The sequence below is a fragment of the Physeter macrocephalus genome, chromosome 5, assembly GCF_002837175.3.
Source record: "Physeter macrocephalus isolate SW-GA chromosome 5, ASM283717v5, whole genome shotgun sequence".
In the NCBI taxonomy this organism is placed as follows: Eukaryota; Metazoa; Chordata; class Mammalia; order Artiodactyla; family Physeteridae; genus Physeter; species Physeter macrocephalus.
In genome coordinates, this window is record NC_041218.1 from 99439016 (window position 1) to 99453473 (window position 14458).

The 14458-nt window shown below is 46.1% G+C and overlaps 1 protein-coding gene and 1 long non-coding RNA gene across 2 annotated transcripts in view; one reads left to right on the forward strand and one right to left on the reverse strand.

Moving 5' to 3' along the window:
• The window catches only part of STK17A (serine/threonine kinase 17a), a 35766-nt gene extending 22361 nt beyond the window's left edge, over window positions 1-13405 (forward strand). The window contains exons 4-7 of the mRNA XM_007124962.2: window positions 10936-11062; window positions 11970-12018; window positions 12106-12285; window positions 12738-13405. Of these exons, the coding sequence (XP_007125024.1) occupies window positions 10936-11062; window positions 11970-12018; window positions 12106-12285; window positions 12738-13062 (681 nt within the window). The 3' untranslated portion in view covers window positions 13063-13405. The remainder of the gene's footprint in view (window positions 1-10935; window positions 11063-11969; window positions 12019-12105; window positions 12286-12737) is intronic.
• Window positions 6-8035, reverse strand: LOC114486351 (uncharacterized). Its single transcript, XR_003679988.1, has 3 exons — window positions 7826-8035; window positions 1729-1891; window positions 6-1213 (listed from the first exon to the last, which is right to left on the reverse strand). It is a non-coding gene; the product is annotated as an uncharacterized lncRNA (long non-coding RNA).
• Window positions 13406-14458: the final 1053 nt, after the last annotated feature.

The following is a 14458-nucleotide window of genomic DNA, read 5'->3' on the forward strand; positions in this document are numbered from 1 at the left end:
AAGAGCTGAATTACTTTACAGTTTTGAGGTTGCTGGAGAATGACACTCTAGATGCGAGATGTCTCACAGTGGTTGCCTCCAATATTTGTCAGGTTTGTGTGTTTTATTAGGTAACAAGGATGTAAGAATTGAGTCATAACTTGTATCTTCTAGCCAGTTTTATCAGGGAGAGAATGCACATTTGCATACATAGAAAGATAAATAATAATACATTGCCCCGGAAATGGAGCTTCGAGGGTATTGCTGGGGTAGGTGAAGGCTTCCTGGCGGAGACAGGGCTTAAGCTAGACCTTTCCAAAAAGTTAGGATTTAGATAGGTAGAGAAGAATAGGAGAAAGTTAACTCAAAAGAGTTAGGAATACTTGTGATGTGTTTGGACAAAAATAAATGGAAAAGTTCCTCTGGAATTGTAAGATGACATAGGAGATATTGAAAGTTGAGAAAAGGCCAGATGCCCGGGGTTCACATGTCACGGAGTGATAGGTGATTTTTGAGCAGAAATATTTGAAAAGCAGTGTTGGGGAAAATTAGGCAGGCAGCAATAAATAAAATAAATTAGGGAATGAAAGCAATCAGAGGCAGGTAGATTTTTAATGTGAAATTGTCAAAGAAGGAAGGGGAGGAAGGAGGAGAGAAAATACAAAGGGTGGTATCAGTCACCATCCTTTCAAGTGACGCGGACGCCAGCTGAAAGGGTAATCGAAAGAGGAACTTTCATTGGCTAAGAAGTCCAGGGTAATTCTGGCTGCAGTTACAGCACTATTCATTCATCCAGATATTGCCAGCACTTGATTTTTCTTCGGTTCTCAGCTCTACCTCCTCCAAATGGCAATAAAATGGTGGTTAGTTAGATGCAGCTGTTTTTTAGCCTCACACCTGCCCTGAGACTCAGCAGGAAAGAGCTGCTCTCAGGTCACTGGCTGGTTCAGAAGTCCTGAGACCCACTCAAACCAGCTTAGATCAACCCAGAAAGAATTGGTGCACTGGTCCAGGGTGCAGGGCTTTGACGGCCAGGCCAGTGCCATCGGTGTCGTATGCACCCACCTAGAGGGGTCAAGCCCTGCTCCCAGCCCAGCTTCGATGGGGACTGAGAGTGGGGCAGGAGGGATGGGTTCTCAGACCGGTTCCGTTGCTCGGAGACTAGAGAATGGGCGCTCAGGGGACAAACAGGAAATGTCCACCGCGGGTATTCAGAGCATATTCCTTCAGGCAGCTGAGGAGAAAAGCGTCTAAGACCCCTGTTGGTTTCCCCATGGTTGCTTCCCTATCAAGTCCAGGTGGGGCTCTGTGGAAGTGAGACAGTCCTTTAGCACAGAACACACCCCAGGGACTCGGGCGCCTTATCAGCCTTGTCAGCCAGAGGAGAGGGGGTGAGGAAGGAGGGTAACCTGACAGGGCCGAACCCCCAGACCCAAAACCACTTTCCGCTCCTGAACTTCTGCAGCCTCGTCTCACTCACCTGCCCATCCACCCTGACCCCTGCTGTCGTACGCTTCCAGCAGAAAGGAGACGCTTTCAGCAGTGGCTCTCCAGCTTTGACCCGGGTCAGGGCCACCTGAAAGCCTTGTTAAAACAAATCGCTGGGCCCCAGCAAGTTTCACATTCAGGGCGGGGCCAGGTGATGCCAGCCCTGCAGGTGCAGGTGCCACTCAGACAGCTGCTGCGGATGGCACACTCTGTGACACCCTGTACACACCATACTGTGCACGTACCATACTGTCTACATACCGTGCCGTATGCATGGCAGTGTTTCATCTCTGTTACACGAAGGAACACTCTCAAGGAGGAGTGTGCAGTGTATAACCAGGAAGTGACTCCGTAAGTAAACTTGATCAAATTCCATTTGAAATTAGGTGGAAAGGTAATAGGTCCTCCTTCAAATGCTAGTTTCCTACAGAAAAATACAGGGGAAAGGGAATTACTTGGAAACCTTCTTGTTCTTTTCGGAACGATGCCAATATTTCATTTTGTTACCAGTTCTTTTTTTCTCCGGGACACTGATTTCTTAGTAGAGTGTCTGAAGTGGGCGGTTACAACACAGCAGAGTATGGGAGTGATAGTGCCATTTTTTGAGGGCAGGTGTGGACATGTGTGCACCCACGAGTAGTCCCAGGAGGCTGATGCTGCAGTGGCCTCAGAGATCACCGAGGTGAAACCCTCAGACCATGCACAAGGGAGCTGGGGCTTTGTTTTTTCCCTTTAGTGCGTCGTATGCATTAGAAATTCAAAGATCCTGGGTGCGGGACACAGCCACCGTGCTTCGCTCGGGAACACTTGCCAGGAAGAGATGGTCTCTGCAGTCCAGACTTCAGCAGACTCGGACTTTAAGAAGCCTCAGTTAGCACCAGCCGTGAGGCAAACGTCCCCAGAGCAACGTCTGTGCCAAGGCTTCTCTCATGTTTGGTTTTACACACTTAACTTTGTAAAGTCATACATTTATTTCTATGACGTTTTGCTAGTGTTATGATGTAAAAACGACCTCCGGGAACAGAACAGCAATTTAAATAATATTGCACCTATAGGAAATGAGCTTTCAATTCATGACCGCTCCACCTACGGCATTATTCAGAAAAGGAGCCAATTAGGTAGCGAGTCAGACAGGTTGCCAACACCATGTGTCATGCATCTTTGATGCGACTTGAAAGCAGTCAAGGGTGAATTATTAAGTTCTTGAATACCAGGTTCGACTGTGTATTTACACAGTGAAATTATATCCCTGCCCCCCTGACACACTCAGTATAAATCGCATCCGTTCTCCCCAGTGCGCTCGGTGTAGAATTCTTTCCAGCTTTAATAGAGGCTTTGATGATGGAAACTAGACCCAGAAGAGCTAGAGGACAAGGTGGCCTGGAAGCTTCTCGGCCTGTCTTCTGCCCTCACACTCGGCACACATGCGGTCAGACTGGCTTCTCAGTGAACTCTGGAGGGGAGAGGTTGGAGATGGGGTTGGAAAGGCAGCAGCACAGACGGGAATGATTTCTGTCCAAAGGTCATTTCCAAGTGGACTTCCATGTCCCCCGTGAGTCTGGACAAAGAGCGTCTACTGTCCTGCATCTTTTAACAGCCGTCTGCCCAGTGACGATTTGTTTATAATGCTGGCTCTCGGTCTCTGTCAGAGCTTGAAAGACGAAGCTATAGAGCTAAATGTGTTGTCTTAGGTTTTAATTCTGTGGAAAGGGGTGACCCCGGTATATATGGGAACTTTGAGTCAGTAGAGCATTTATTCCCCCTTATGGTGAAAATGGGCCATTCTCGTCCCAGAGACAGAAGTTAGTTAGAATAACTATTATAGTTGCCTCTTTGAAAAGTGCTAATTGACAGAACGGGAAATACACTACTCAGTCCGCTCAGACTCCAAACGGGCAGTTTGCCAAAAGACTGATTCGCTGAAGACTGTCAGCCAGATGCAGGCAGGCCTTGGAGAGGCGGCAGCTTTGCTTCCAGGCACCACAGTAGAGTGAATATTGCAATAAAGCGAGTCACATGATCTTTCCCAGTGCCAAGTTCACTGATCACAGATCAGCACAACAAACACAATGAAAAAGTCTGAAATACCGTGAGGATTACCAAAATGTGACACAGAGACACAGAGTGAGCAAATGCTGTTGGAAAAACGGAGCTGAGGCTTGCTCGATGCAGGGTTGCCTCAAACCTTCAATTCGTAAAAAACAAAATAGCTGCGAAATGCAGTAAAACAAAGTGCAGTAAAACGGGGCAGGCCTGTATCTCCAACTGAACATGTGAAGTCCTTTGAGGAATGGCAGGTGCAGATGTTGGGGTGTTTATGCATCTACGAAAATTGAAGACGCTGAAGTGTTGTGTGATGACGGGAGAGCCCATTCCTTTGCACGTGAATCATGGCAGGACTGACAAGTCTCAGTAACAGCTGCTCTGCCAGAGTCAGGACAAGCTCAAGTCTCAAAACCTTCTCGGTAATTTGGTGAGCTAGCCATGGGCGTGATGGCCTGCTTTTTACATCAGTCAAGGGGAGGGCTGACCGAAAGGGGCACAGAAAAATCCAGTCTTAAAATCCAAGGCTGTTTGTGTTCAGATGGTCTTGTACTGGTCAGATCTTCCAACAGTTCTGTACTAGGTATTCAGTCATTAAACCCGTCCACCTTGTGATATGTATAATGGGAAGTAGAGGAGCAGACTAGGAATTAGAAGCTGGAACTTTCCCATCTGAGATTAAATTGATCACTGATAGTTTAAGCATCAATGTTTTACTTGAAAGAGGGGTCACATGTAACATTTCTAAACAGTTTCCCAAATTTATTTAGACAGGATTATTAACCTATTTCTATACTCTGACCTGGGTTTTAGTGCATAAAAAGTCAATTTACTTGAACTTCCGTGGGCTGATAAAATGTTCCTTAAAATGCTGTCCATGGTACCTTAAGCCTTATTGAGCAGATTAGCCTCAAGTCTACAATGATCTCATCCAATGGTGATTGCTCAGTAAATGGTAAATAGATTATGTACAGAAGTGAAGATACCCAGATAAATAAAAGGACTGCCCCAGGAAGCTGAGATATAAGATTTTAGGAGCACTCCTCTACTCCCAGTTGTCTATTTGGGAACAGTTTGTATGTTTCCCGTTTATTCCACTCTCATTACCTCTCTGTGGACCTTGTTTTTTTCTCTCTTACCACTTGGGATGCATGCATCTTAAATAGAATTAAGTATTGTGAGCCGCAGCCTCTGTCATGAACTGGATTCCATAGAAAGGAGGTCTAACTAAGCTGTAGGTTTAAAGGTACTTATCTTTGTTTTTAGCACATATTTTCAGAAACTGATGGAGATTATAGGCTTATATTTTATTTAGAGGAGTAAGGTCTACTTTAAAAACGTACCTGTGGTCAAACCAGGGCACAGTTGGACGAGAGGAGATAATAAACGTTAGCTGTGAAGTTCCAAAAAGCTGCGATTTTGTGAGACGTGTGTTTTTTCTAGCAATCTCTCTTTCAAGGGTTTAATGTCTCTCACTTTGGCAGATTATGGATGCTGTGACTAAGCCTTGATTTCAAATACTAAGGTAGCATTTTAATAATTTGGTCACACTACTACAGAATTTACTACATTACCACCAAACCAACTAGCTTTTGCATAATAACTAAAGAAAGCATTTCCCATGGAATGTAAAGAGTAAACAAAATGTAAGGGAAAGATGTTTAATCTACTTTAAAGGAACAAATGGTATTTAAAAACATTCCCAGAATGAGCACATCTTGTTAATCACAAATGAACCTTAAGAAGATCTGGTGATTAGCAGTATTTCTCTTGGCGTTTCTGATGTACTGGGAGAGGCAAAACATGTGCAGTGATGAATGTCTATTCAGAGCCAGACTCCTCTCATCTAATTTGCCTGAATAATGATGTTTGATTGTACTGTAGTATATCATTAATGTAATACAACTAAAATTGCCTTGAGAAGTCTGGGGCCTCATAATCATGATGTTACATAGGATTTTTTCCTGAAGAAATAGCTAGAAGCTAAGTAAAAAAGAGAATGTTGGCTTTATAAGGAAGTTTATGTTACCAGAACCTCTATAGTTACTTTGTCATTGAAAAGAGAAATTGATTCTAACACTGATCAGTTGAGCTTCTCAATCTTGGTTGGGGGCGGGTGCTTTATCTGGTTTGGGTATTTATAACCATTGAGCACACATGTCTGCAGTGGAAACTTCTACCGTGACAGCAATTTGTTGTTTTGGTTTTTCATTCAGTTTTAAGTTTTTACTGTAGCCAAAACTGTCTGTGATTTAAAAGAAAAAGACAAAACAGGTTTTTATACAAAGTTAGAGATGATACTGAGCCACAGTGTGGTTGTTTCACTATAGGCAGAAAAGTCTTAGATATTTTGATGAATTTGTTTTCAAAACAAGCTATCATTCCGTAATTGCATAGTGGTGGTAAATTAGGACAGTGGGTAAGAGACACTAAGAATTCCCTGACCGTTTCTTGGGATGTCATTGCATCTCTTTTTTTCTCTTAAGGAGTTTAACGCTGCACCATTAACCCAGTGCCACTGGCCACGTGCTTTAGAGCACTTGGAACGTGGCTCCTCCGAACTAGGTTGTGCTCAGAGTGTGAAATCCACACCAGAGCTCAAAGACTTAGTATGAACAGAAGTAAACTATCTGAGTAATTCTCCCTGTTAACTACATGTTCAAGGTATATATAACCTTGTAGATATATTGAGTTAAATAAGTACATTTAATTTCACCTGTTCCATTTTACTTTTTAAATATGGCTACTAGGAAATTTTAAATTACCTTTCTGTAGGACAGCACTGGCTTCAGGGGTGTCAGAAGATATTTAAGCCAAAGCAACCTCTACTAGATCTCCTAGCCTTTCCATTTGTTTTTCAGCCCGTTGTAAGCTAGTTTTTTCTCCCTCCATTTTACTAAAAACGACTTTCTCTGAGTTCTTTCATGGTCCTCATTCTTCCCCTTGTCCCATCTGATGGCGCTGTTCCCCCTGACTTTCCTGCTCTAATGTTACACCTGGGCTCTCGCTCTCAGACCAGAGTTTCTCCTCTCTTTCCTGACTCTTGGTGTTTACCCGGAAACGTAGTTATCAGCCATCCTTCCTCGGCCCACTTCTCTTCTTGCTGTACACGCTTCCTCTCGTTTACTTCCATGCTTTTAGTCTTTCCTGTGTGCCGCAGGCCCCAAAGCCATGTCCTCGGCCTTGCGCTCTCTCCAGGCTGAATTTCCACCTGTCCTGGCTGGTCCTGAGGAAACTGAAGTGATGATCCTCTCTGCGGACCCAGTGTATCAGTCAGCAAATGACAGTATGTCCCTCTTCCTGCTCCTACACGTCATCAGTCATGATGGCCTGTGGATGTTGCCTCTGTTACGTGTAAAATCTCTTTCCTTTCATTCCATGCTTCATCATATCTTCCTCACTCTGTCTCTCTCCCTCTAGAGACTTTTAAAAACAGGCTAAAGGCACATTTTTCAGAAGGCTGTTTCCAGCGCGTGGTTGTATTTGACAGTCCCTTGCACGTCGTGCTGTGCGCTGGCTCCCCTGTGTACTTTGGCCTGCGCTCTTGTCTTTCCCTGGAATGTCCTCCGTCCCTCCCCTTGCTCTGCCTTCTGCCAGGCACTCCTGAATGGCCCACAAAGCCCTGCGAGTCCTGTCCCCCAACCCCATTTCCTTCCAGCCTCACACCTGCCCCTCACCTCTGTGCTCGTCTTCAGCTCGCAGTTCTTCCCTCTGCCACCCCCAACCCCGAGAGGCTCCGCCATGACTGGCTCCTTCCTAACATTGGTTTGCCCTCAAATACGCCACCTCCGGGAAGCCTTCCCTGACTGCCCTGGAAATAGCATCCGCACACACACATACCCGACGGGCACTCTCTCGCTCCTTCTCCCACTCTGAGTTCTCTGTAGAGCTTAAAACAACCTGAGGTCGTATTATTTATTTGTACTTATTTGACCCTATTGGAATATAAGTCTCCAAAGGAACGGAGGACTTGTTTTTTTGCCATTTCCTCAGGTCACAGCTCACTAGGCAGTCAGTAAAACTTTGCGGAATAAGTGGAGAAATCCTTTTTCCCCGTCAGGGCTGCTCCCCTACCTCCTCTGGAACCCTCCAAGGCAGAATCATTCTGTCTTGTTCATCTCTTGCCTGAGTGCTTTGTCAACTGCAGCACCTGAGCTAGTTGAGCCCGACAGGCCCATTTGTCTTCTGTTCTGAGTATGAACTCGGGACAGTAGCGGCTTGGCATTACTCAGTTATGGTACCACCTGTCCTGACACAAAATAGAGGCCCTTTAAGGGTTTCTTTGTAGTTAGTCACCTTTCCTCTTTTCACTTACTGGGCGAGTATCAGTGCGGGCCTGCCGGGTGCTGGGCCCTGAGCCCGGTGACGTCACCGTGGCCAGGACTGTGGCTCCTGTTCCCGTGGAGCTGTAGCCTCTTCCCCTCTGTTTCTGAATCCAGACTGAGATAAACCTACAAGCATCTTCATGATAGAAAAGAGTAGGCCGGATGGCTGGCTCGACAGTAAGACCCGTTTCAGAGAGAGGGCCCCCCGTACCTCAGCATCCTCTGTCGTAGGGCAGCCCTTCGCTGCTGCTTCCCTGCCGTGCTAGGTCTTCTCGCCAAGCTGACAGTAGGCAGAGCAGAAGAGAGAAGAGCGGCCCGGGCGGCGGGGGTGCGACGACAGAGGTGCTGCTGAGAGGCAGAGCGTGACAGGTGGGAGTGGCCGGCAGGGAGACCGACTTTCCCTGAGCCCGGGGAGCGGGTGTGTGACAAGTCTGGACAGCCGGGCACGAGCCCGCCCTTCCCGGGGCTTGCGGACCCCAGTGAGCAGCTGGGAGGTTATCGTAGGAACAGAGGGAAGCTACTGAAGGGTTTCGGCAGGCGGTCACCGATCAGATTTACAGAGGACGAAAGACCCTCCTGGCTGCAGTTGGGGCCGTGTTCTGCTGCAGCGGAGGAGAAAGTGGTGGTAGCTCAAGGTAGTGTTCCACGGCTGGAGAGAGGGGCAGACAGAGTCTAGAAATGCCTACATCGAGGACCTAACGTCACTAGGACGTGGTGACACGTTAGCTCGACGGCGAAGGCGCTGGGGGGAGAGGAGAGACGGAGATGCTCCTCGGCGTTGCGTCCTGCTGGCTGCAAGGAGCAGCCACCGAGGTGCCCGCGGGGACGCGAGGAGAGTCTGATGTGGGAGGAAAACAGGAGTCTGACTTGGGCGTGCTGCATCGGAGGCGCCTCTGAGACATCGAGGGGGAGAGGTTAGGTAAAGAGTTGGTTGAAGGGACCTGAGCCAGAGAGAGAGGCTGTGAGTCCAGAGGGGCAGGTGGTCGTCGGCCTTGGGGGCGGGTGGAGGTGCGGGGTGGGAGGGGAGCCAGGAGGGGAGGAGCCTCCGGATCAGGCTCCGGGGGCCCAGCAGTTAGTGCGCGGGCGGCAGGGGACGGACCAGCAGCAGCAGCCGGGGAGTTAGCAGGAGAGCCAGGACGGTGTTCGGTTCTGGAAGCCCAGAGAAAAGGGGTTGGTAGACAGGGAAGGAGCAGCAATGCCGAGCACCGCTGAGACGCGCTCGGAAGAGAGCCCTGAGGGTGCCCTTGGCTTTGACCGACCTGGGCGGCGGCGAGAAGGCGGAAGTCGGATGGAGCGGTTGGGTGGAAGTGGCAGGAGAGGACCGTGAGCAGCGCCACCCTCTAGAGAACCCGCGTGGCGGAGGAGACCGGAACCTCTCCGGCTGACAGAACGTGTCTTGTACGAGACGCCGGGGAGGCGAGAGGGGCCGGGGGTGGGGGGCGCAGAGCGGGCTTCGCAGAGGGGACGCCACCCCCGTGCTGGAGGGAGCCGTGAGGGCAAGTCTGCCAGGCAGCCGGGGAGGGGCCTTCCCGAGCAGAGGCCTGAGGTGTGGGCCGTGTGTCTTGTTGAGGGACTACAGCCCGACGGATTTGGAGCACAGACTCCCCGCAGAATGGGGACAGGAGAGTCATCTAGAAAGGGAGGGAGGGGCCGGAGCATGGAACATTCTGGATGCTCTAGTGAGGCACTTATACTTTATTGGTGCCAGTGTCCTCAGTTCACCTTTGGAAGTACTCTTAACGGCCAAAGACAGTAAGCGCCAACCCATTCTGAAGCGCGCATAAGCCTCTTTCAAATCTCGTATTTTATTTTTGAAATTTGGATGAATTTTACATTCTAGTCCGTAATGTATCAGCTTGACTTTTTATGCAAAGATGTCCCAGTTATTTTCAGCTGAGCAAAAATGACTCCAGGAGTGCCAAGCTCACTGGTCCTCTGGGTGGCGCTTACCACCGCCGTGTACATCCAACCCGCCCCGACCCCGCTGGAGTGTGTCTCCTGGCGAAGAACAGCCAGACGACCACAGGGAGAGTGTCACGACCGGACTTACAGTACGGGAAGGTTGTCGTACGTGGAGGATGGGTTGAAGGTGGGGAAACTAGAGACAGGAGGGTAATGAAATCCCAGATTTCATGCAGTGGGAATATTGAGACCTAGGAAATAGAATTCGCATGACTGGTGACTTCACTAGATGTGAAAGTGGTGGAAAATGAAGGGTACAGAGAACTTTCGGGTGATCCCCCGTGTCTGACTTGAGCACCTGAGGCTGGGAATACAGAAGAGAGCAGTGGGTTTGGTGCCCGAGGCGTGTATCGCATTGAAGGCCTTGCCAGGCGAAAAGACCCGATGTTAATTGGCGCTGTGTGTCCGGAGAGGGCTTAGGGTGGAAGTGATCAGCAGGTAAGTGGCGGCTAAAGCTTTGATAGCGGATGAAATTGCTGAGGAACAGAACGCAGAGTGTGGGGAGAAGAGGGCCAGCCAGCAAGAGATCTTGGGCAACAGCACTATTTAAAAGCAGAGCAAAGAAAACAATCGTGATAAAAATGGAGGAGGGAGCTATAGAGGGAGGAATAGATCCAAGAGGGAATATAAGGACGACCAGTAGTTCCAAATTGTCCCGCTGTCAGTGCCTGCAGGACCCCCACCGGACTTGGTGGGCCTTCGATTATTAAAGATATTGTGACCTTAGTGCGAGCAGATCAAGTACAGGGGCCAAATCCCGATGCAGCTGGATTGAGATGACCTCGCTTTCAAGAAGTTGAGCTTTGAGGGAGTGAGTGTGTTGGCTAGAACGAGATGCAGGGTCATGGGGGGAGGGTTTTTTTTTTATTAAGTGGTTTGGTTTGGTTTTTAAGATGGGAATAGATGCATAGTTACGTGCTGAGGAAGAGCCGGTATAAGGGAAGAGATGGTACGAGGCCTGCTGCCTTACACACAGGAAGTATGCTGTAAAAAACAGCTGTCTGACGAATGACTGTCTGCTGTTAAATTTCTCGCTCTCAGTTCCACAGGTAAAATTTGTATGTTTTGTGGACTACCCGCTCTTTATGCTCTTCGTATGCAATCACGGCTTATTAATTTGGGGGGTGTCATTTTGTAGCCCCAGAATATTCTGCTGACAAGTGACTCTCCACTGGGTGACATTAAGATCGTTGATTTTGGTCTTTCAAGAGTAATGAAGAACAGCGAAGAGCTCCGGGAGATTATGGGCACTCCTGAATATGTGGGTAAGTATTCGTGAGAGTGGTGTGTGTTTTGTGTCTGGGGTCAGGCATCACCTTCACTGGGGAACTCACATGTGGCGTGATGAGTGGTGGGGCCTGCCGTCCACTGTGTTGAAATTCTACCATCAGAGATCCCTTCCTTTGTATTAAGTTAAAAGAGTAAGGTACCAAATTGGTGGTCCCTTTCCTGGAGGGCTAAGAGAAGTTGAAGGGATTGCTTCTGAAAGGAATAGGAGAGGATGTCAGGTTATCTGAGGGTGGAAGGATATTTAACAAGTAAGGACCTTTCAAGAACTTCAAGTTGGTAGAATAAACACTGTGAAAGTCACTGCAAGCCCTGTGATTGCATAGATGTGGGAAACAGAGGGCATTCTGCTGGACTGATGCAGGGCTGAGAGCTTCTGGCAGAAAGAAAAAGGAGAGAGCAGCTGAAGTGATGAACCATGGCTTCTTGGTTTGGTATCAAAAGTGGTAAACTATGACTTTTTGGATAGACTGGAAGGAAAATGGAGCATAAAAGAATTAGTGGTTGGATGATGAGCTTAAAGAAAAAGAGAGATTTCTGTAGAAGAGCAAAGCAGTAAAATAATTTAAAGGTGTGACCAGGGATTACAGTTTTATCATTTAAAATGTCAGAGTAGAAAGGGCTCTTTGTGATTACAAGGCCTTGGATGTAGCTCTGGAAGGTCAGCTTCTTTAGACCAGGAGGTCATGGTCAAGTTAATTATAAACATCTAGTTAGACTTTACAGTAATGCAGATTAATTTGACGTATAACGTGAACTTATTTCATCTTAGCCCAAACCTTGACAATGTCTTAGTTTGATATTTAAATTTTTCTCTCTAAGAGCAAATTTGGCAATTTTTTTTTTTTCACGAAACTAAATGTTTTCTTTTGTTTCTGATACTAGCTCCCGAAATTCTTAGTTATGATCCTATCAGCATGGCAACGGATATGTGGTGAGAATTATTTATGATGAATTGATCAAATAAGTTTCAAGAAATGAATATGATACTAATTTTTCTTACATTCTCATTCTGACTTAGGAGCATTGGAGTGTTGGCATATGTCATGCTGACAGGAGTATCGCCTTTCTTAGGCGATAATAAACAAGAAACGTTCCTCAACATCTCACAGATGAATTTGAGTTATTCTGAGGAAGAATTTGATGTTGTGTCTGAGTCAGCTGTTGACTTCATCAAGACACTTTTAGTTAAGAAACCTGAGTAAGTATTCGTTAATATTGATCTCTGTCAATTTTTGAGCAGTCTGCTCTGAACAAAAGCAGATTAACAGCTGAAACCCCAAAATGAAGACATGAAAGTGTAGACATAAAACTAGATGAAATCACTTTGGCTTCTTACATCTGTTGAAAGAAAAAGTGGCAAAAATGAAAATGTTTTTTAGAAAATGTGAACTGCACCTCAGGTACAACAAGATATTTGCCATCTGTTCTTGGTCTTTCAAAGGGGCTTTTCAGAGATAACTTAAAACACTAGTTTTCTATATCGTGGGGAACGGCATTTGCATATGCAAATGCTACAACTTTGTTTTATTCAGGAACCACAATAAGATCTTTGTGGTTCATACGTCCCAAAATGTAATACCTTATGCTCTAAGTTATAGTTGAGGCTTTAAACTACTTCGTCCTAATTGTAAAATGTGTATCTTTATCCAGAGATCGCGCCACTGCTGAGGAATGTCTGAAACACCCATGGCTAATGCAGAGCAGTGTTCAGGAACCTTCTCTCAAGGTGAAAGGGGCATTAGAAGAGGCACAGGCCCTCCAGGAAGGCGATTCTGTGCCTGAAAGTAATTCAGATACTCAGAAACCGGAAACCGAGGAATCCGTCGTCACAGAGGAGTTGATTGTAGTTACTTCATATACTTTAGGACAATGCAGACAGTCTGAAAAAGAGAAAATGGAGCAAAAGGCCATTTCCAAACGATTTAAATTTGAGGAACCTTTGCTGCAAGACATTCCGGGAGATTTTATCTACTGAGCAGTTATCCCTTTAGAACTTTAAGATTTCTACATTGGAAACATTATTTATGGACTTCTGGCCAAATGGTACATGTGCTGAAAGTGGATGACCAGGTGTCAGTGGTAGAAACTAAAATAACTTTGTCAAACTTGTGGAGTTAGAGAAATCAAACCAGATTTATAAAGTTGCCAACCAGGAGGTTTAACGGGTAAAGTTACCTTTTTCAAAGTTCTTTTTAAGAAGGGAGACGCCTGAACCTTTTATTTCCGCATCCTGTTTCTCCAGAATGAGAATTTGTATGCAAAGGTATCTGCAGTCACTTTCCTTAAAAATCCAAGTAAAAGTGCCAAAATTAACATCTTTCTAAATCTGTTTTGCATTATTCATATGTATAATCTATATGTGCATATATGTGTGTTGATATCTTTACTAAAATTGATACTTTTTCACTTTGGATTTTTTGAGGGGACTAAGATTTTAATTTAAATAGGTATTTTGCAAATTTCTGAGACCTAGAATAACATCCACGAGTTTAATAATGTCTTATTTTTATGTTTTACTACTGCTTTGTGTTGACTTGATTTGGCTTCTGTTGTCTGTTTCTCTCCTAATGCTTTGCAACCCTGTCAGTGAAAAACCCTGTGGCTAATTTTGTTTTTTTCTTCAACATCACTAATAAGAGTGGTGGTGATTTTTCACCTCTGAAATTGTTCTGGTTTTCAAGGTCAAGGTTAAGTCACCCTGTAATGTTCAACCAGTGTCGGCTCCGCGTGTCCCTCATCACACCTTCCTTGTCTACCCTCTTTCACAGGCCGCACCCTTGCCGCCTCCTCACACGCTTGTCGCCTGACTTTGGTCTCTTGCGACAGGCAGTGTGATCTGATCAACACAGTGGTGCTTCGGTCAGTGAGAAGCCGCTATTATGTTGTTTTTGTTAATAAAATCCCCAGGAATCGGGGAAGAAATATAAAGCACATTCATGCTGGCCATCGAGCCTCTGCTTCTGTTGAATTTCATATTAGCCCCCAAGCAACACTAGGAAAAGTGGTAAAATGCCAGAATATTTATAAACCTTTACTTTGTTCATAAACGATTTGACATTGGAGACTTTGTCATTAGGGAGGTACCCTAAGACTTGTAAGGTTTATAAGAATATACTCAGTAGCATTTAATTTATTTAGGATTGAACACTTCAGCTGTATCTGGGCCCACAGTGAACAAATTCCTATTTAAAAAAGTGGAAATGTAAAAGCGTATGCTGTGTAACTTAAAGCAACTAAATATTCTTCTTACACAGAACCGTCTGAGAGTCCTTATTTATCTTGTATTAGGTGCCTGTATCGGGTGAATACAACTTGTCTGTGACTTGTGTGCTGTGTGCACACGTGTGCTCTGTAGCGTGAGCTACTTGGAC